The sequence below is a fragment of the Aplidium turbinatum genome, chromosome 17 (genome assembly GCF_918807975.1).
Source record: "Aplidium turbinatum chromosome 17, kaAplTurb1.1, whole genome shotgun sequence".
Lineage (NCBI taxonomy): Eukaryota > Metazoa > Chordata > Ascidiacea > Aplousobranchia > Polyclinidae > Aplidium > Aplidium turbinatum.
The window spans coordinates 16803262-16826805 of record NC_137488.1 but is presented as its reverse complement, the minus strand read 5'-3'; the positions used below and the strand labels follow the sequence as shown (position 1 = coordinate 16826805).

The following is a 23544-nucleotide window of genomic DNA, read 5'->3' as shown; positions in this document are numbered from 1 at the left end:
GGCGGTTTTAACAAAACATAATGAAGTGTAGATACATTAATCAGATCTTGCAAAATGAAAATAGTTTGTCAATAAAATTAATTTTTCTACATTTTAGGGGCGGGAGACGATCGCTTCATTTATCCCCCCTGGAAAAAAGCCAATTTTCGCGTCCACTTTCAACGATGCCATTAAGTGTCTTGCCAAAGACACAGACACATGCTCTTGAGCGGTGTCGAACCGACACCCTTTCGAACGTCGAACCATGGCTCTCACCACTCGGATATGCAGCCGACAACTTCACTGAAGCACAGCGAAATTGTTTGAAGTGATAAACCGAACTTGGAATATTAATAATAATTTATGGAGATGTGTGGCTTTTTAAAAGTTATTGGATGGTTGTTTGGTTTTTGAATCTTTATCCTCGGACTGACAAAGACTTGATAAGTTATTCCTGGTAGTTTCGTATACTCGTAGAGGCTTTGACGCAGGGCCGGTTACCGAGATTGACAGAGTGAAATTTCCGTTTGTTAAAGTCTTGTTGCCGGGGAATCATTCCATCCATAAGTTGCCGCTAAATGGAGAGCAGTCCTGAAATGCGTTGCTCAAGCGCACACCCCGAGAGTCGAACCAACGCCGCGTGATCTTGAAGCTTCTTCGTTCACAAAGCCTCGCGCTAACCAACTGAGCTATCGGGGAGGACATAAAGGCCCCGATCAAACAAAAATGAAAGACGCCATGCTCGATAATTATATAATATATTACAATATTAATAATAATTTAATTGTATGTTACATTAATCATTATATTAAGACAAGAAATAGTCTGGAATCAAAACTCTGTAAAACATATCACGTGTATTACCAGACAGGATTCAACGTTGCTCTGACTGTAATTAGAGCAGCGCACATACACAAAAAATACTATGAATTCAACTAAAAAGAAAAACAGTATTCACGTATTCCAAAGCATCGAAGTTGATTCTCAGAAGCAACTTTACTCCCAGACGATGCAGAAATTGCCAACTGCTGTGTGTTCTCCATCAGTACTCGTACGCGTCTGAAGAATATGATTAATATTATTCTTCAACTAACTAACTCCATCATCCTTCAACTAACTTAATTAATTATCAATAATTACAACTAATTATAACTCAACTAACCTAACTCAATTCGTGGGCAATGGCCATATCCATTACCCTATGTACCTACTGCACTGAAGAAGCCTGAAGGCCGAAGCGGTGTGCCACTGTTTGCAGTTACACCGTAAAGTATATGGAATGAGTCTCCGACAAGTCAGCATTTGCAAGTAACAATATTGAGCTAGCAACATTTAAGCAAAGTGGCTGAACTTGGCAAATGGTGGAACTGAGCAAGCCGAAGCCTGGGATGTCACAAGTCAGCAAGTTCAGTTTAGCAAGCGGTGACCAAGCAAGTTTGATGCTAGCTAAAAATCTGATTTGCTGACTTGGCAGTAGCTAAAATGAACTTGCTTTGAAGCACTTGCTGAGTTGTCGCATGCCGAATGGTTCGGCAACTCTATGGAATATACATAATAGATACTGAAAAGGAAAAGTTTTCCACAACCGAAGGTTTCATGTAAAGCAATTGCCAAGCGCAAACTTATTTAAATAAAAGAAATCAAAAAAAAAGATAACAACATGTGATATAATGTCATGAAAGCGTTGCATATCCCCTCTTCCCGAAGGTTAAGTCTCTGGTTATTTCGCATAAAACAAAGCAATCCACTAGGGCTAGACGTAGAAGTCGCTATAATAGCATCGGGACTGGAAGCCTAACACTAGGCCTCATCTTGGCAGCAATCAGAGTTACCATGTTGGCGGTTTTAAAGTCAAAATTGAGAAATTTGGCGTTTTTTTAATGCGTATGGCAGGCAATTTTGACGTTGGCATTTTGATATTTTTGAAGTTTTTTATTTATTTTTTTTATTTTTTTTAGCATTGTAAATACTGTAGTTTAAAAAACTTTGTTCTATCACCGAATTTCTTGAAGTTATCAAAACTGTTCCATAAAGATCTGTGTGCGACCCAACGTGTGGAGGTTATGTCTTGACCATTTCAAGAAGTGATGCAAGAAACATTAAATTGTCGTACAATGCTAAGTCATAATCCAATTCACTGATCACAGCAGGAACCATTTAGTATTAAAGTGTTGTTCATTGTCTAAAATTAACCTATTATATTTGTTGTATATTGTATATCAGTGATGGTATACATTTTTTTTATCTAGTTGATACCTTGTGCCTAATATTGGAGGTTTCAAATAAAATGAAAGTACAGGCAACAGTACCAGTCTTCGTTCGCTCCTTGAAATATGTCATTTAAGTATTTAGCGTAGAGACAACCGTGTGCTCAGGATGGGTGTCGAGTTGATTACCCTCGTTCATCAATCACATGATTTCAAAAATTAACCACGTAACAAACGTGATTTTATTTGTCAACAATGCAAACGATATAGCCTTTTTTTAACTGATTACCTCAAGTCAATTGTGTTAATCACCAGCCTGTTACGACCACTGCCGTTCATGGGATTATCATAGCCTTTTTCCATACAACCGACTTCTTTCCAAATCGACTTCAAACATTCTACATCATGAGGGGAAAAGTAGCCTTCGCATCCTTTAGGAAAAACTACAACAAAAACAGTTAAAACATCAATCAAGATTATGCATCCGCGCTAAAAAAAACCTGTTGTTTTTATGTTTTCGGGGCGGTGAGATGGCACAGCGAAAAGGACGTTGGCTTTCCATTAATGCAAACCTGATTGGACATCCGGCTTAAGTTGGCTGTTGATAAACACCGCTCACCTCTGCCAAGGGTGTAATAAACTGTGTGTGGGCGTAGCGCGTAGTTGCTAAAGGAAAGGCGGTCGCGAGAAAAAGACTTGCCACCCTACTCTTGCTATACTGTCAAAGGCCTAGAGTGATGAGAACCGAATCTTCTCATTCCCCAAAGCTCTACATGAGTAATGAGTATGGGACAACCTTAACCAGTTATACGAAGATGAGGTGCCTATTATACCAGTAGGTATATTTCTCAGATAAAGCCAATCTACTGTTTTGTAAGCCAATATTTGGAACGGGATTGATATATGAAGTGGTGCTTATACAATCATTCACTTTCTATTGTTACGTTGTTGCAAGGTTTTAACCCTAATTGCAAAATTAAAACTTTAACCAAAAACCAAAAAAATTAAACAAAATTAAAACTAAAAAAACTGTCAAATCTACATATAATATGAAAATATTTACCCATTCCATAGCAGTCCAATTGCGCTTGTCTAAATAGTTTAGGGTGTACAGCACTTGTGTAGATGTCAGTCATGTACGCTTCAAGTTCACTGGAAATTAGCAGTAAAATCGTTATTCTCCTGATGCTATTGGTAAAGCAGATGTAGTGCAATCATTTTATTATGCAGTATTTTTGCAATGAAACCAATTTGTAGCCTACTATTTCTGTGTTTCTTTCAAGCAAAAAGTCAAACGTTGGACAACGTAAGTCAAAACGGATTTTGCATGTACAAGAAACATGCATGAAAATAGAATGGGAGTTGAAGCTTTGAAAACTTACTTCACAATGTAGATTTTAACATGTTTTAGCCTAATGCTGCGAGTTCGCTGTGGTAATAGCGAATTGCACTAGCTTTAGGAACACAGTTCCCGAGTCATGTGCTGTGACGATTTGAAAACTTACTTCAAGTTAAGAGACCTGATGGTCTCATTCTGTCTTCTGCTTATATTATCAGGATGATGATAGCCTTCAGGTACGCATTTCACTTTTGTCCAAATTGTTTTGTAGCACTGAAGTGGATGCGGCCCACGGAAGTACTTGCAGCCTTTCGGATATTCTAAACAAGTGGACAAACAAACGTGCATGATATAGTTTCTCACATGAACAGAGCAGGACACCAGTGTAATGCAGCGTTTGCTTCTGTAAGCTTTGGTTGAAAGAGCACAATTGATTGATGTTTCCACAAAGCAAAATCTGTGCCAAAGTTTTAAAGTAGTCCTAGTCCGTTATAGAATTTCAACAACCTTTCACACTACACCAAAACAGTGCAAAATAATTTGAGCAGTAAGTGGACTTGGGTAAACGAAACAGTAATACAAAAATCACTTTAGATTGGACATTTGCAAAAACGAGTTCTTATCCAATCAACTGTTATACTACAAGAAAGAAGAGTTATATGAACTTGTTTATTTAAAAAGGTAATTGAGATATTGTAGCTTATTCTTTTTTTTTTCATACCAGCTCCAAAGCAGGCCCTTTGCGCGCGCGCTTCAAGAGTGGGTGCATTAGCCCTCTTTATAAGCCCAGAAAACTCTTTCTCAATTCCGCTGTAAAACGCATACGTTCGGTTTTACGATGTATCTATAATTCTATAAGCATTGGTTGTTCAACAACAACTGCGGATAAAATAAAGTAAAAATACGACTTGCATAATTATGCCTTATTATCTTCTCTTACCAAACTTAATCGACAAAATAAGGGGGAAATGTTGGGTTGTCAAAAAGAATCTTTTCATAATTTTTTTCATATCCCCAATTGTTACTATTAAAAAATTAATACTAATGGATCAATAGAGAGGAAATAGAACTTCCAGTAGCCTATAGTGTTTTTGTACATATCTTCCACCCGATAGTGTTTCGATATTTTTCTTCCACTGAAAGAAATCTTAAACTGTTACCGTACCGTAAATTCATGTTATTCCAATTTTGCACAATACGGCTGGGCACAGTTTTGGGATTTCCTGTACCATTTTCTAGGCAGCCCGCTTTTCTGAACATGCTCCAATAGCAGTCAACAGAATTAGGTCCTCTATAGTATTTACACCCGGTTTGATATTCTGAAATTAACAAAATCTTAAAAACAAAAAGTTGCGTGCCAAAAATATATAACCAAAAGAAATGCAAAACAATAATTTGCTATGATTGACCATACTTAGAAGCTGTAGAAAAATAAGTTGTTACAGCCAAAGGTTCATTGGATGTGTTGCACCTTTTTAGTTGTGCTATTTCCAAACAAACCTTTTTCAAACATTTATTTGCAAGAAGTAAACTGTTTGAAAAAATAAAAGTAGTTTGATTCAAAAAATATTTTGACTAGTATAGCATCGACGACTACAGTAGCCAATTGCATTCTTCACCAAAGAGAAAGAAATTCAACAACTCAGTAGCGCGCAAGAATACAAATCGAATTTTCAGACTTTTGTTTTCAAAAAGTGTAGCATAACCAACACACAATATTTAGCAGTAAAACGTATTTCAAATTTGTGACATTGGGCTACAAAGGTCGATTGAAACAACTTTTTTGTTTCATTTTCTTCACAAACATTCATTCTACTCTCCAAATATCAAGTACTTCCCAAAAATCTTCGTTGCATACATGCAACAAAGGGTGCTACGAAGTTTCAATCGAGCTTACTTATTCCAAAGCAACCCAACTGGGCAGAAGCAACAGTTGGTGCACGAAGAGTGTAATTTCTCATTATCTCCTCTACTTGACTGAAAAGAAAACATAGAAAGTAAACGTTTGAACGTTTACTTTACATTTTTTACTCGACAATAACAAATAACTTATTACTCTGCAGCATAAACCCAGACAGCAAAGTCCGTCATTTTTACATTAATTCAACGTCTGCAGTTGTTGAATCAATCTAAAAATGACGGATTTGTTGTCAGGGAAGTTTTTCTAGAGTTCGTGTGGGAAACATAGCGACATCAAAAATTAGGCTATGTATTTTACACGCGGCTGCATCGACACTGTCTGCCTTTTCACATCATATGTGACGTATATGATGAATTACACCATACATTTCATACGCTTAAGCTTATGTCAGCTTAGAAAACAATTGAAAATAGCAGTAAGCTCACTTACTCAAGGTTTGAAGTAATGAGAGTGAGATTTTTTGAGTAAGTCAAATTGGAAGGATCATCGTAACCTTCTGTTAAGCACCCTGCTCTTCGCCATATGGTTTCGTAACACCTCACAGGATTGGCACCTCGGTAATAATGACAACCCGCTGGGAATTCTAAACAAAAAAGTTTATATAATAATGAGTATACCATACCTGTAATAAAATAACTTTGTGCCAAGCAATTTTATGACTTCCAATACCAAATAAGAAAGTATTTTTAGAACAAAGATTAGACCAAAACTGTTAATTTCCACTTCGAAAGTGTCATGGAGCCAAGTGCAGGGCTATCTTCTTTTTTATTGCTTATATCATACGAGTATGCCGTTTTTGGGGAAAAACTTTGAAATATAAAAGCAGTTTGACGCTCAGACGCGGTAGATTCAAACGCAATTGGATATAAACCTATTTGTAACAAACGCTAGTTCCGAAACCGCAACGTCGGCTAATGTTACCAACTAATATTGCAACGTCGGCTAATGTTACCAACTAATATTGCAATGCTATTAAAGAAAGTGTTCTTACTTATTCCAAAGCATCCCAATTGAGCATCCTTGTTGAAAGTCGGATGAAAGGCTTTATGCGTTAGGTTGACGAAGTATTCTTCTATTTCGCTGAAACAGATATCACAAAAGTAACTCAAAGGTTCGAGGTAGGCAGCAACAATCCATATAAGCATCTCGTCAAAGCTAAGAAAATTGTTGCAGAAGAAACTTTATGTGATATTTCTGACGTACTATGTAAATTAGAGCAGTAGGCTTCAACCTAACAACGTAAGCACGAATAAGATCTCATCCTGAAAGTTTAGCAGAGTTTTATTTCACAGAATTCTGGTACTCTCAATGTATCAGCACAAACAAAAATCACCCATACTGATTTATATTAAAATAAATCCTTAAAAGAATTGCCGTACTTCAATGAAGGTATAAGCTACCCTTACACTGTACCACAATTTATTTTTCCTGTATTGCTACAATGAATTACTTACTGCAGATTTAACGTTGATATGCTTGCAGGAGGGGAGGGATTGGTTTGATTTGTCGGGTTCTGCCATCCCTTTTCCAGGCATCCGACTTTTTTCCAGTAATGGGAATAGCAAGGAATAGGGTTCGGTCCCCTGTAAAATCTACACCCAAGTGGAAATTCTGAAAAAAAAGTGATATAAAAACGAATGCGATTCGTTATCAGGAAAAGTTCAAACTTTTTCACACAAACTCAGCACAATGGGAAGCCAAGCATGGTTGTCAACAAGGTCATTAATTATTTTGCGGAATAATATTTGAAAAGTTTCATCAACCTCAATGACTTACAATAATTACATCACAATGCCGATTGCCTGCCCAGCTCTAACGCTAGCATAATAATAGCGTTTGATATTTTGCAAAGTAATCGTCAAAAATATTCAAAAAGAAAAATTTCCCAAAAATGTAACTATTCATTGTCCAACAAAAGATATTGTCTGTTTTAGTTCAAAGATGGACAACAAATTGGAATTAGATTTTTATACTGGGTATAATCTGATTGCTTTCAAAGATAGCTTTTCTTCAAAAGTAAGTCTAAACCAAACTTATCCTTTTAAGAGTAGTCTTAGACTAGCTTTTAATGATGAATTATTAGGCTTACTTATAAGGTGATGTAATAATTAAGCTGTGCCTTGTTAGAATTGGTTTGCAACCCACTTTCTGAATTGCAAGTGACTATAAGTTTACAGTCATTCTCTGCTTTAGTGGAATAAGATTCACTTGCACATGAGTAGGAAGCTGTGTTTCGAAAGCTTGTGAAAAACCGCTATTACGCTACCACAGCATCAAGCCGAAAAAGAAAGTTTAAACTACACGTCTTGTGAAATGAAGTAAAGAAGTCTTACTTAAGCCAAAGCATATCTGCTGAGCTCTCACACTTGGATTGAGTTGTCGAATCGCTTGTTTCACTATTCCTTGCATGTGTATTTTCAATTCACTGCAAGTCAAAGATACATCAATGAGAGAAATATATTCAAAGAGTCAACAGAAGCTCGCTGGCTGCATAGCAGAGTGGTAAGAGCCCAGGTATGGCACTCGAAAGTGTACCGGTTCGATACCGCTCAAGAACATGTGGCTGTATGTTTGGCAGGACATTCAAAGACATGCTTGCAGGTGGACACGAAGATTTGGATTGGGTGTCGGATTTTGCCCTGACATTACCAAAAACCGGCCAGAAAAACTCGAACTTTGGTCTCATCGTTCAAGACACTCAAATTGTGCCCATATAATGGGTGGTGAATGGTGTTTTGTAAAGAATATGGCCCAACTTGTAAGTTAAATAAGGTCCAACTTGTACGTTAACCTAAAAAGCTATTCAAATACTAAAACATGCAATATGAAAACATTGACAAAGAAAATACTGTGCACGATGTTTCATACACAAGGTTCAATGAGGCCCAAGTCGCGTTCAACGTAATTGTGGCATTTGGAGGGTATCCCCATCCTTTCTTGACACAGCCTACGCTTTTCCAGATTGTAATGAGACACTGTTCTGTATGAGGACCTCTATAATACACACAACCGGACGGAAATCCTGGAAATACAGCAGAAAGAAAATCAAACGGGCTTTGTAATATCCACAAACTTTAAAGAAGAAAACAATCTCATGCACAAAACAAGCGAAATTAATACCATAACTACAATAAACCTTTTATCAATTGAGAAAATAAAATATATTAATGTGCACACATCAAACATAAAATGACCCTTACAGTAGGCTATTGCAGTGGAAATTTATAACTTTTAAAATGCATCATAAACATTGGAAATACAATAAACACATGAACAACAATAAACATTATGACGTTTGAAGTGCAAGTGTAATAAAAACAAATATCACACAATGATTTTAAGAATTGATTTATGATGATAAGGGAGACACGGTATAGTAGAAAACATTTGAAATTTTTAGTTAAATTTTGTATATTAAGTTAAATGCGGTGGCCTTGCTTAGTTTCATACACTTTTTAAAGTTAGATTTAACCAAAAACTCACTCATTCCGAAGCAGTTGAGTTGTGCATCATCATTCAGTATGGGGTGGATAGCTTTTAATGTGAAGTTGTTTCGCATATATTCCTCAATACCACTGCAATACATACATCACCGTAACTATTTGTATGGGAAACTGCGTAAATAGATTCAACATTCAATAGATAAAAGCAACATTTTTAAATACAAAACATACGTTTAATATAACTCTATTAGCTCAGTGGTTAAACGCCAGACTCAAGATCAAGCGTCGCTGGTTCAGTTCTCGTGGTGTGCGCTTGAACAATGCATTTCAGGACTGCTCTTCATTTAGAGCAGTGGTTCCCAACCTGGGGTCCGTGAGAAAGCATTTGGGGGTCCGTGATTACCTTGATGAATTTTGGAAAAAAAACGAAAAGCGATCTTTTTACTTTCATTTCTCTCTTTAAATGCAAATGTGTCAAGCTCAAGCCCGCGAAAATAAACTGTACCGGTATGCATTAAAATAAATCTATGCTGCTGCCTGTGTGTAGGACAGTGTTTCTCAAACTTTTTTGGTCCATCGCCCCCTTTTCGTCATTGAAATAAATTTTCGCCCCCCTAATTCTGCCAAGTAAAATAAACATTGAAAATAGAGTGATAGATAAATTTAGCTTTGGGAATTTAATCAACGAAATTGACAGTAACATGATAATGTTCAATGGGATGGATGAGCTTCGGGACTTTTAATAAATTTTGAAATGTTTGGCGACATCTTCGTAAGATAGAATCGAAGATCATCCCGTTTATGAACTAGCAAGAGATTTCTTTGCTTTGAAAGCATCGATGTCACAGCCGAAAAGCCCTTTTCAACCACATATGAATTAGGAAACGACAAAATCCACATTCTAGCTTCTTTCCAGAGAAGCTCATATTTGCCAGCAACCTGACACCAAAACAAATCGTATCGATCATTTCTCAATTTCACTCTTGACTCATCATCTGTTTGCACATCAATGAACTGCTCTTGAAGTTCCACTTCTATAGTATGTTTGTGAGTTCGGTAGAAAATGGTTGTACCACCCAGTTTGGAACGTGGAGGTCTACGAGATCTGCAAAGCGAAGTTTCATGTCTTTATGAAGCATGTCTAAATGTGAGCAGTATTTTTCCCGTTGTTCTTCTGTAATAACATTCTCGCTCAAATTGGGAAACTGAGTTAAGACATTTTGACCCAAATTTTGTTTGAATAAAGATAGCTTTGAAATAAATGAGGTAATCACGCTTTTGCACTTGATGAGAGTTATCATTTCTGCCTGAAGCTTTTTGTTTACTTCATTTATCGCACTGAAAATGTCCGTCAGATAATGCGATAAGGGTACGGCATCACGTCTTCAGCTAATGTCGCATCAGTGCTTGATAGGAATTCGATAACTAAAACAAAAAGGGCATAAAAGCGGCTCGAACAAGCACCTTTTGAAAGCCATCTTACCGCGGCATGCAATAAAAGACGTTTAAATTGTTCATCATTTTGGCAACAAAGTGAACGAAATAATCTGTCGTTGAGAGCATGCGCTTTTATCTTGTTGACGCATTTTATCACAATATTCAGTGATTCATGCAGTTCAGGACTGAGATTATGGGCAACCAAATGCTGATGGTGAATTACACGATGTATTGCAAATAAGTCCAGAAATTGCACTTTTCATCAGTGCAATGAACCCTCGATGCTTTCCAACCATTGCCGGAGCACCATCAGTTGCGCATTGTAGAATATTCTTCAGTGGAATCCCCTTCTCTTTGTAGAAGTTTTTCACTGCATTAAAGATACTTGATGCCCGAATATCTATATGAAGACTGAGCGCAAAAATCATTTCTTCTTGTTCTCATATTATGAACAAAACGCACATAACCAAGCATCAGCAGCGATACACTGTCGGTCAAGTTGGATTCATCTATTTGCAGTAAATGGTTTGCGCGTTGGACTGTTATTAGCGCGTTGGACTGTTATTGGTGGTTTGATAAATTCGCCCCCTTCGAGTGTTTTCGCTCCCCAATCGCCCCCCTTTGATTTTTTTGCCCTCTGGCGCTTGAAATCGCCCCCAGGGGGGCGATTTCGCCCACTTTGAGAAACGCTGGTGTAGGCCTACATTGACCTTAAACTACATCTACAACAACGCATGTCGGTTACAGTCAAATCAGGATTGGCTCGTCTATTACGTAATAGAAAGCATGCGGTGCAACTAAAGTTCAGTCGTTTAGTTCAGGAAAGGCAACAACAGCCCTCTCATTAAATGTGTTTACGTTGAAAAAGTTTCGGCATGGCACTTTGGGTCACCTTAGTATTCAAATACTGCTGACATTTCTTGAACAATTCATTCGTTTTCTTATTTGAGCAACTGTTTAACCTGATATTTGCCGCAGGAGTCATAGCGGCAATGCAATATGACACAGTACAGTAGTTGAATAGCATAATTTATTATTACTACAAGAGTCAATAGTATGTTAATTGAGTTTCAGGCAAAATTTAGATAGGGGTCTGCAAAATTAATAAATTGTCTAAAGGGGTCCGTGGCAACAAAAAGGTTGAAAACCACTGATTTAGAGGTACCCAGTGGGTGGAATAATTCCTAGGCAAATTGAATCACTATCGGAAATTTTACTCTGCCAATCTCGATAACCGGGCCTGCGTCAGTGGTTGAAAAGCCTCAACAAGTATGCGAAACTGCCAGGATTAAGCCCTCAAAAAAGCTTTCCCAAACCGAGGATGAAGATTCAAAATCAACCAACTATATATTTTGCAAAGAAAGTGATTTACACAACAATATTTAACAAAATGTGTACTGTAAGTCCAGTCCAGCTAAGTCAGCTGCCACCAGGTTGGACATGTTGATAGGGTGACCGTATCCGTTGCGAAGGCATCCGACGTTTTGCCATATACTACTATAACACTCCAATGAATGAAGGCCCCCTCTAAAGTACAAGCAACCCGGGGGGAATTCTGCGAAAAGAAACAAGTAAACCTGTCTGTGGTATGTCCAAAAAAAGAGCAAACACAAAATATCGTAAAGGGATACGAATCTTCAAAACACAATTACAAAGCTTAATTGTTTGTAGAGTTACATTTTTGCAATAAAGTATTGGCGATGTGTGCAGAAAGACAACCGATGCAGTTTGAACCTTTTTTCAAAGTGAACAAAAACAAAACATTCTGCAAATTTTCCAAGTATTTTGCAAGAAAGTTAACAAGCAAAAAAGTGACGTTTTTTCCATTGTTTTTTATGGCGATGTTGATCTACCAGTAGTCTATGCTTTTTTATGTTTTTGGATATTTTATTTCTTTAAGTTTCGCTTTTTCAACTATTTAAAAATGCAGAGTTGCGTAGGCTAATTAAATTTAGCTTATAGGCTTAGTGGCAAAACTGATACGTTTTAAGTTTTGAAATCTTTACAATTCTTCTACTAAAAGTTATCAGTAGCGAAAAGATCACCCGAAAGCATAAAGTTTAGGGATTTTCGGTCTACTTCATTTTCCTAAGTCGTTGCTCAAAACCAAATAGTTTTGACGAAAAAACTATCCTAAAATTTAATGAGTTGTTCATACTCAATCCAAAGCAGTCTAGCTGTGCTTGCACATTCGATGAAGGTGGAATTGCTTTGGCAAGAAGGTTGTCGACAAAGCAATGCAATTCTCTGCGTGAAAATAACACATGAGACAATTAAGCTCTATTATATAAGGCTACTGTTGTACAATCGGTGTGTTTAGTTTGTCACATTGTTCTGTCTTCAGCCAGTCATTCAGGTGTATTGTTACGCAACAAGGGAACTTAATGTATCGCGCGCAAAAAAACAATTTGTGTTAGTGTTCATAGGGGTAACTTGTGGGAAGGCATGCGACAACCAGCAAGGGTTTCAAGTGAGCGAATACATTTCCACAAAACAATATCACAGTCAGCATTTGAAACTTTCACTTGTTATTAACTTCACAAACCCACTATAGAGTGGCCTACAAAGAAACCAATAAACGTCACACCAGTAAAAAGCGATTTTGTAAGCGAAATTAATTTTGTACAGCAATGATGTAAAACTCCGTAACGAAAGAAAAAGTAAAAACACACCGAATATTCATCGCTCCATAGGTAGACTTTTCCAAGTTTGTTCTGTTATCAGGATGCTCAAAACCCTTTTCATGGCAACCTCCCATCTTCCAAAGTTCTCTTTGACATCCGATAGTATGAGGACCTCTATAGAAAGCGCATCCGGGAGGAAATTCTAAAATCAAAACGCAAGTTCTCAAAATGCACCTTCTAAAGTGTTTCCATTTGAGAATTACTCCTTTGACAACAAATTTTAGGCTATCTTACATTTTTCTGGTGTCCTATATTAGTTAAACTATCGCAAAGCGTTGCATGACGAGGGGTGCTTATTACAATGTTTCGTCAATCTAACAAGGTTGACTAAAAGAAAATCCGGAAATAACTGTCGAGAACAGTGGTTCCCAACATTTTGGGATACCTAGAGGCATCGACTTTAGGAAAAAGTCCTGTGGTTTAAGCAACAAAATTCACATGTAGCCCACTTTAAAGTAGAATAATATTCTGCAAAAACTTCACTCAATGTTGCTTTTAAAAAGTTGGTTATGAGAAAACGTTTGGAACCACTGGCTCTTTGGGCATATGATAGGTCACAGAACAATGTCAAACTGCTGTTTTCATGGTAAATGCAGCAGTAGTTTGGAAACCCAAGTAAAAATATATATCTGCTTCAACGATACAATAGGGTAATAAACGCTGTCACAAACTAACTTTTTAATTAAAAAAACAATTTGTTGTTAAGGTAATAACAGATTTGTTAATTATTTCAAATTAGTCGTTGTGCAAAATGCTTTTAACATAATAAAATGCAGTATAATCAATTTCATATAATTGAAATCACTTAGGCCGAAGCATTGAAGTTGTGCGGTTTGGTTCAATTTCGGTGTAATAGCATCTTCGTTGATGTTCTGGAATAGTGTTTTGATTTGCCTGGACAGAATTATGACATTAATGAATATACAGTAGCAACGGTAAAAATGTACGCATTTTTCAAAAACGAGATCAAATCAAACAGCCACATAATCTGACGTATGTCTTCATGAGAGTGAGTTTTATCGACGTATCGTGAAGATCTGTACAGAAACTAAGTGGTTGTCTGGGTGGTGTTTGCACGGCAGGAAGTGAGGTTATCCTCATTTCACCATCTCCGCCTTGTTAGCTCAGAGGTTTGACTAAAGATCACTCGGCGCTGGTTCGGCTCCCGGGGTGTGCGATTGAGCAACGCATTTCAGGACTGTTCTCCATTCAGCGACACCTAGTGAATGGAATAATTCCCCGGCAACAACATTTCAACAATCGAAAACTTCACTCTGTTAATCTCGGTAACCAGCCCTGCGGCAAATACTATTAGAAGTATGTGAAACTACCAGGAATAACCTATCAAGGCTTTGTGAGTCCAAAGACAAAGATCCAAAAAAAAACAAAAAACACTAAACAATCTTGTTGAGACAGAGCAGCTTGCTCTATATGGACATGAGTCTAACATCCTTCAAGCCTCAGTCAGCAAGATGTTCCTTCTAAAGAACAACTGAGCCGACAAGAAAATTTACACAAATAATATTTTGAGCAAGAAAAAAGTGTAATACCTCCCTTTGCGACATTTCAACAACAATAAGATCTTACGGAATTAAGAAACTACAGTAATTACAGAAGATTTATCGTTTTTATGTAGGTGAAAAAACCCAAGGAGAAGTTGTAAGGGTTTTCATATCCTTCTTCTACACAACCAGCTTTCTCCCATATTGTTTGGTAACAATCAACCGGTTGTGGTCCTCTGAAGAAGTGACAATGTTTGGGAAATCCTACGATAAAAATGTCAGTGTCAAAGTCATATTTCTATGTAATAGCTCTAGCGACAAGCAGTTGAAATACTCGCAGTTTCATTTTTTGTTTACTTACAATTATTATTCAAGATTTTCACGGGCAGTGAAAACTCATGCTTTATACAACGTAAATGGTACAGTAAGAATAGTGTGTTATGCTTACAAATTCCAGTTCAGGAATCATAATGTAAAATTTTATGAGCACAAGTAGAAAAGTCTAGTTCCGTACGATAAAAGTTAGTAAGAACGATGACAAGTATTCTTTGTCATGTATAGGCTAATACAAGAAAATTTTTGGAAAGTCTGTGTTGTCTCATGTTTACATAAAACATAAAAATAAATTAAATGCTTCCTTACTTATTCCGAAGCAACTTAGTTGTGCTTTCACATTCAAGACTGGGTAAAGTGCTTGGTTGACTAACTGGTTGACGTGGGCTATCATTTCACTGTGAACAAAAAGAAAAAAAAAACACATTTACCTTCACGCAACAGACATACAAAACTTGGTTAGCCAGGGTTCAACAAAGCAAACTATCTACCAAACCTTTGGATAATTAAATATTGTTTGGGTAGAGAGGTAACTCTTTTAAACCATAAACAGACATAACTCGGCAACAACACTACATTTAACATTATAAAAAGAAAAAGCGAACGTTTTCGGCTAGTCATATAGCCCTTTTCAAGCCTATAAGAAAAATACATTAAAAAAAAAAAAAAGATGATTCTTCAGCATTTCTTTTAAAAATGTATTTTTCTTATAGGCTTGAAAAAGGCTATATGACTAGCCGAAAACGTTCGCTTTTTGTTTTTATAATGTTAAATGTAGTGTTGTTGCTGAGTTATGTCTGTTTATGGTTTAATTAAATATTGAAAAACAAGAACAGAAAACAGTTTCCATCCTCTGGAAAAATCTTTTTGCAATCACCATTTCCATAAAAACTGACATTTGTGTCAAAATTGTATTCAATGTGGTGGTTTATTTTTGCTGAAGTGTGGAGTATCAAGGCATACAGCCAGTGGTTCAAGATTTAGATTAAATGGTGGAAAAGGTAAAGCAACCAAGCTGTGACCACCTTTAAGCATGCCATTGAGTGCCCTGTCAGACACAGCGGCGCGTTTCAAAGTTTGGCTACTTTAAAACTAAAAAAGTATCAACTGCTTTTGACTTGGTGGCTTTAGTAGCTGTATACATTGTAATTTTCACACTTTTAAATGAGTTTAAATCATAATGCAATGATAAGGGTTGGAGGACCACCAGCGGCATGTTTAAGCGGCCGATTAATCAAATCACCTGATTAGCTAATCGGTAGATTCAATTTGTGCAAAATTCATCGGTGGATTAGTAATCTGCATTACAGTTGATCCATAAAGAATATAAAGTCTCCAACATAATCTATTTTAATCGTACGATTTTCTGTATCCGTAAATGATCCTCTGTTGGTGCACTCAACCACACTAAATTAAGGTTATTTAAAATGGTGTTACCGTAAATTATATGTCCTCATCACTTTGCTGTAGCCAGAGATATTAGAGGGATGAGCATAACCGGCTGGAACACAGCGATTATCCTCCCATATGCTTTTGTAGCAATCTTTGCTATGAGGTCCTCGATATGTTTTGCAATCTTTCGGAAAAACTAAAAAATGAAAGATAAATAACTAATAGATTGATCAATACGTCGCTACATTGCTATCAACCAGCATCAGTGTACCAGCTTCCAGCTTCAATTGTTGCATTTCTTCGGAAAAGCTAAAAAGTAAAAAATTAAGGAGACAACACCAATGAAAAAAAAAGTTTTTTTCAATGTTTTTTTTTTTATTCTAAAATATAGGAAATTTTTTGAGACTTTTTAATGTGTAAAGAATTACTGAATTTCAAACGCATTACTGCTGGCAGAATTCAAAAATATATAAATTGGCATTTTGGACAACTATTTGTGACTAAGCAATTCCCTTCCCATTCAATTTTTAAAACAGGTCAACAAGCTTTTTGGAAACTCATCACACAAAATCTCAAAAGTACGTTTAGCCTCGAGTGAAATCAAAATTACATCGGCCTCCAGTCATTATAGGTTTTCACGTTGACAAGGCCTGTGTACACTGTGTAATAGTGTAGAAAGAGGCTATTACAGTAGATTGCAATGCGTTGTAAATTCCACTTCCTGATCTCGCAATTCGACTAACATACATCAGAACTCATTCGATTTGTTATGAACAAGATACCAATTATATTTTCAAATTTTTAATAGTCTTGGCAAACGACCTATTTCGGTCACTTGCATACCCATTCCAAAGCAATCCAACTGGAATTGTTTTATGAGTTGCGGATGAACTGCTTCCGCCAAAATATCCTTCATGTTCTGCAAAGTTTCCCTGTGAAAATTCAATCAGCTTTATTACCACGAAGCACAGATAAACTTCAACAGCTAAAGCAAAAGTTTTTTTAAGCAATTGAAGGACAATTTTCATCATCTCAGATAAATTTTCTACCTTTTGTCGAAAGATGACAATGATGCGATGCTGAATCAGCATTACTTGGGAATTCAGTTGAAATAAGTACTAGATAAGTTTCACTTTAAGAGGCTTTGAAGCATTTGATACAAACAAACAAACCGAGTTGGGCAATTTCAAGTTTCTATTGTAATCTAAAGTATAGATTATTCTATCCTTTAGCTCCTACTGATTGTAAACATTCAATTATTTAAAAAGAATGCTGTTTGATTGCACTTTATGTACCATGATTACTGATTAGGCTTACTGTTATGTACATAACTCTATAGCGGTGTTAAAATATTCTAAAACAAATGTCTCAAAGTAGCTTTCATTGTATATTAAAACTGTGACTAAAGTAGGCTACAAGGAAAATATAAACCTTAAATTGAAGGCATGTAGTTTTGTCACTTCTGTTCTCGTTAAATTATGTGGCCATCTCCATCCTTCCCTCAGGCATCCAGCTTTATTCCAAAAGTGTGCATAACATTCCGTTGGATTAACACCACTATAGAATTTACAATCCAGGGGAAATTCTAAGAAAGTATAAAGAAATAAAATAAGCAGAGTTGTATGCGTTTCGTGCACGAAAATGGTTAACAGATCTGTATCAGGTTTTCTTCTGCACATATACATACACATTTCTTTTACATCTGTCCACTGCTTGTTTTAAAATACATATCAGGGATGTGGAGTCGTGCGAAAATTATACGACTCCTCGATTTATAACTGGCCGACTCCGGTTCCATTGTTGCCAGATTTCTGAGGGTTGCCAGATATTTTAAAGTTTCTGTTCTTTTTCATTTTTTAAAAATTCAATTTCACTTATTTGTTTGTTTTATTGTTTTATTATGTTTATCCTGCATTGCGGGAAAGCGGACTTGAGCGCTATGCATTGGTGTACGCCTTCCGACGTACACATGACCCACGCTGCAGCCGACGGCAACGTCTGTTTCCGGTTATCTACTCTACTCATGACTTAAATTTGGTACTACCCCTTACTGGAAATCGATCACTGGGTAGAGGCAATTATCGTAAAATTTCTTGCCCAGAGAAACAACAGCAAGTGCGGGTGGCTGGAGTAAACCATGCAGGCTCTCGACTGCGAGCCCAACAACTTAAGTTGCAATCGAAATTGAACCGGCGACGTTTCCAAACACTGGCAACAACAAACACTTCTATTTTTTTTTATTTTTATGAATTATCGTTTTGTATCAAGCCGCAGTCGGCCTTTGTTTTAACGGGTCCGACTCCACAGCGCTGATATATCAAGTTATGTAAATATGGCTAACACAAAAATGAAATTTATCAAATGTAGACTTCAAATCTGCAGAAAAACCCATAAAAATTTGACCTTAAAATAATTAATTCATCAATGCTAAATCTTACATAACACATTTCGCAAAATAAGGAAAATCCATGTTGTAAGTATGCAGCTTTTAGCTGTCAATTGATTTGTGACACAACAAAGTGAGTTTGCAGTAAAACATAGGCTACTTTAAATTTATAGATGTTTTTGGAATAATTAAAGTAACATTGAAAACAACTAGCCGGAACATTGGAAAGATGTAATATCGTTCATGTATATCAGCTTACCTCCCTTTATGATCTATGAAATTATACTACTGTTTAAAATGGTCTATGCGAAAAAACCTATGAGCTAACAGAATACAGTTGGACTTACTCATTCCATAGCAAGCAAGCTGTGCACGTGATTGTTGCATTGGCCAGATTGCTCTGTCGCGGCTTTCATAAGCCCAGTCATATATTTCCCTGGGTGAGACAAAGATATTAGATACACTGACTGACTGTTACCTAAATAGGGTATTTAAAGTCTCCCTATATTTCAGTTACAAAAGTTAAATTGTTTGAATGAACCAAATCGGTAAAGAAAAATTAGCCCTTATGAAAAATCAATAAAAGCAATTCCATTTTTTTGTCAAGCAACTCCCATCTCACAAACAGGAAAAAGTAACGGTTAAAAATCAAAATAGAACAGAAACTTTGCCCTTTTCTATTGTGTGTAAACAATCATAAGACAAGGAGTAAATAAAACCTCAAAACAAGTGCAACGTCATAAACAACAGCACGTCATATGACAACATACTCGATCTAGACTGGAAGAACGTACCATACTTCTAGGGGAACGTTCAAATATTACGTAACGCCTTCGAGGGGGAGGGGGGGGGGTTATGCAAAGCGTTACGTTAGCGTCACATCGGGGGGGAGGGGGTTCAAGCAAAACGTTACGTAACGCTGTACAGTACGGAATGGTAGTTTTTTGTGCTGAATTCGTAGTGAAAAAGCGTTACATGGGGGAGGGGGGATTGAAAAAAGCGTTACGTTGGCGTTACATGGGGGAGGGGGGGTCAAAAATTCGGAAAAAAGGCGTTACGTAATATTTGAACGTTCCCTAGTTGTCTGTCTTGTGAACAACCACATTCAGTTTGAACTTTAGATACTGAATAGGCTACCATAGGTTCTCAATTTTTTCATTTTTGTTTAGTTTAACTCTTCTGAAGGTTAGTGATAACTTTACCCTCAACCGCAAGTTTGGGTCAGAATTTACATTTTTGTCATTACTTTATGCTTCTTGCTGTAGTATATTAATCTCGGGTTGACCGTAAGTCAATTATACTCAAAGCCATCTCTCTCTCCATTTTGCCTCAAAGAAACCAAATCTTCATCTCGAGACATCAGGATCGACCAGTTGTCTGCAGCAATACCTTCACTTCTCGTTACTATTGGTATCTTCAATTTTCACGTTTCTTTTTGTCTGATCTTCCTTGCGGTGTCTTCCCATGTTTTCTATCATCTTTGTTTTTGTTTTTATTTATTATTCTCAAAAAAGCTATTATTCATTAAACTCGCATAAAACTTGAGTGTTTGTAAAATATTTACCACAGGTCGAGAGAGCTCATAACCCATTGTCGATGCGACGTCCAATTGTCAGGGTTATCCCAGCCTTGAAAAACGCACGAAGCTTCAAACCAGAACGATTTGTAACAGCTCACTTGATGAGGTCCTCTAAAGAAACGACATCCACCACGAAATTCTATAAAAAAACAAAAAAACAATAGATTGAAAAAACCTTATAATAATCCAATTACTACTAAAAAGCATTTGTAAAATTGTACAGTGTACTAACTATACTTGCAATGCACAGTATACTATACTGCTTAAGTCGTTTAGCCATACTGGGGTAGTTAAAACTTATAATACCTAAATAGCAAATAAAGACACAAATTTATGTTTGATACTGAAAATTCTAACTTTTTATAACATGAAACAACTATTTTTTTGTGGTAACTCAATCACATAAGGTATCCTCTAGTAAAGAAATACCAGAGAGAAAAGAGTTTCATTTTAACATTGATCCGACGTCTGAGGATGTTGATTAAAGGTAACAAGAAAAGATTTTGATCTGAGTAAAATATATTAAAATTAGAAAAATCTTTCTTAGTCGATACATACGTATTGTCATGACCACAAATTGGATTAAAGCATAATGGTAATTGCAAAAGCTTACCTAATCCGAAGCAGTTATTCTGTGAGTTTTTGTCTAGCGAAGGATGTGTCGCGTCCTTGAGTACATTTTTCATGTAGATTTCCACATCGCTGTAGAAATAGCAATTATGTTAAGAAATAATGAATAAACAAAACATGCTACAGAGTAGGCTATTTGATAAATATTTTTAGCACATTAACATCGCATAAGCGCTATTAACCTGTTTTCTTGTAGATCTAATGTGAAGCAGCAATTAATGACGTAGAAACGATATAAATTATTTGCAAGAATCTGAAGCCAACCCTATGCTTTCCCTCAACATTACATGAATTCAAATAATACACATATCGACTACTGACAACTCTGAACAAAAAACACCTGAATTTACGTTTAAACTGGTGTAAACATAGCACTTTATACTAGGGGAGGGGTGTTAATCGGCTTTTTTTTCAAATTCAACTTTAGCCTTGGTTTTAGAATACATCAAGACATTCTAAGATCTCTGAAATTTTTTTGTAAATTTTCATCCAAAAATCTTCCAATACCCTGAAAATTACTTTTCGCGTTTAGTTTGCTGATATTGTATGTACGTCACTTTTTGTTCATGACATTTAAAGTTGAAATATTATTTTCTACTGTACTATAACACACTAAATATGTTGCAAGACTGCCGTAAACACTTTTCTAGTCTTGGCTGCATTGTACAACACTGGAAAGTGGTCATTTCGATTTGTGCGCATGACATAAATGCAAGCTGCTGGTATGAAGTGGTTGTAGTTGAGCCGCGGTAAATTGACCAAACCTATCTTTAAAAACTACTTTTCAAAAAATAAAGTCGCTTTCAGCTTGTTTTGTTGTATAGTCACTGATTTAACTTCGATAGCTCAGTTGGTTAGCGTGTAACTTCGTGAACGAAGAAGCTTAAAATCAAGCGGCGCTGGTTCGACTCTCTGGGTGTGAGCTTGAGCAACCCACTTTAAGGGTTGCTCTCCATCCAGCGGCACCTAATGAATGGAGTAATTCCCCGGCAACAACACTTCAACAACAGGAAACTTCACTCTGCCAATCTCGGTGGTCAGACTGAAGTTTCCGGTACATTCTATAGGTCTTAGAATGTACTGTTGTATCCTAAAATCAGGGCTAAAATTGAAATTACCTCCCCCCCCCCTACTTCTACCACAAATGAAAATATAGTAATACACTTACGGTATAGCCAAACCATTGAAGATAGGATTAGGAGTATACGAAAGGTTGCCAGGGTATTCCCAGCCTTTCTCGACGCAACCCGCTCTTTTCCATAATGCAATCAAGCACTGGATAGAATGGGGCCCTCTATAGTAGAAGCATCCCCTTGGGAATACTGGAATGCAAAATAACACACAGTAGAAAGCGGTCATATTATGTAAAAAAGACAAATAGCGCTATGGAAGCAAAAAAAATGATGCTTTTCTGATAATTTTCTTTATGATGCGTAATATTGTTTGATGATATAATGGCAGGGTTATAAACATTTAAAAATCCAAGAAAGAACTGCATGCTACTGCGTCTTCTATCTTTTGTATATTTTATTGAATCTGACAGATTGTTCAGCTATTTTGAGGGCAGGCGGTGGAAAACCAGGTCAGTGTATAACTTCGTCAAGTGCGACATGGTCAGTACTTTGTTGTCTCATGCCGGCTTTCTAGGTCGTTGCTGGGCTCAAATCTCGCATATACACAGTGAAATGGAAGCGGTCAAATTTTGTTGAAATCGATTTAGCTTGACCAAAGAAAGTCGGCCGGGACAGGTCCAGCCCCTAGGACCGCTCCACTGGATGAGATATAAAATCATGGAGCCTGGTGTCAGTGGCACAAGGAGCTGCATTCCAAGTATCTTTCGTCCAATGTGCTACACTAATGCTTTGATTTTAGACCCAAGGGAGATTCTTGAGGTGGTATGTGGACTTTTAGGTAAAACAGGTCGTTAGAGTATTTTTTTCCGGCAAGAGAAGTGTATGATGGCCTCCTCTCGGTGAAGTTTAGCTAGTTTGAAGACCAACATTGCTAAAAATTGAACCTAAATAAATTGAAATCTTAGTGGATAGTGACGAGTACTAAAGCAATTTACTACCATTTTATAGTCTTTTATGTGATTCAATAAACACGATCTATTTATACAAAAAGCATAATTGGAACATTGAGTAACTCCAAGACAAGTATTAATAAAGTTTTACCTATTCCAAAGCAGTGTAGTTGAGCTTTGCGACTGAGAATGGGTGGTTGAGTATCCAAGTTTATTTTACGCATATCATTCTTCATCTCACTGCAAAATGAAACTCACCTATCAGCGCGGCGTGAATGAACTAGTAGGACACGTTATATTTTGTAATACTATAAATTTTCTTTTCAACTTTACTGCACATTAAACCGACATATTAGCGGAGTATACGAACCAATGGGCTGAATCAAACTTTCAACGAAACCTGTTAGCTCAGTGGTTACGCGCCCAGCTCAAGACCACGCGGCGCAAGTTTGACTCTCGGGGTGTGCGCTTGAGCAACGCATTTCAGGCCTGAATGAATGGAATAATTCCCCGGCAACAATACTTCAACAATCGGAAACTTCACTCTGTCAATCTCGGTAACCAACCTTGCATCAAAAGTCTCTACAAGTATGCGAAACTACCAGGAATAATCAATCAAGGCTTTGTCAGTCCAAGGATAAAGATTCAAAACCAACCTGCTCCAATCACTCCAGAAAAGTTCTGTTAGC

The 23544-nt window shown here is 36.9% G+C and overlaps 2 protein-coding genes across 2 annotated transcripts in view; both read right to left on the bottom strand.

The window, feature by feature from the left end:
* LOC145786377 (uncharacterized) overlaps nt 1-4833 on the bottom strand; it is a 32566-nt gene extending 27733 nt beyond the window's left edge. The window contains exons 1-6 of the mRNA XM_082598022.1: nt 4691-4833; nt 4247-4335; nt 3692-3845; nt 3250-3338; nt 2476-2629; nt 938-1038 (exon numbers count right to left, since the gene is read on the bottom strand). Coding sequence (XP_082454148.1) covers nt 938-1038; nt 2476-2629; nt 3250-3338; nt 3692-3845; nt 4247-4335; nt 4691-4785 — 682 coding nt within the window. The 5' untranslated portion in view covers nt 4786-4833. The remainder of the gene's footprint in view (nt 1-937; nt 1039-2475; nt 2630-3249; nt 3339-3691; nt 3846-4246; nt 4336-4690) is intronic.
* A 575-nt stretch (nt 4834-5408) lies between these two features.
* LOC145786263 (uncharacterized) lies at nt 5409-17153 on the bottom strand. The gene is made up of 15 exons (XM_082597904.1): nt 17081-17153; nt 16283-16433; nt 15155-15243; nt 14623-14776; nt 13816-13904; nt 12999-13152; nt 12485-12573; nt 11725-11881; nt 8930-9021; nt 8315-8468; nt 7780-7871; nt 6901-7057; nt 6438-6526; nt 5876-6029; nt 5409-5502 (listed from the first exon to the last, which is right to left on the bottom strand). Exons 1-15 carry the CDS (start codon nt 17151-17153, stop codon nt 5409-5411), a joined length of 1788 nt encoding a protein of 595 aa, XP_082454030.1.
* Between the last annotated feature and the right edge of the window lie 6391 nt (nt 17154-23544).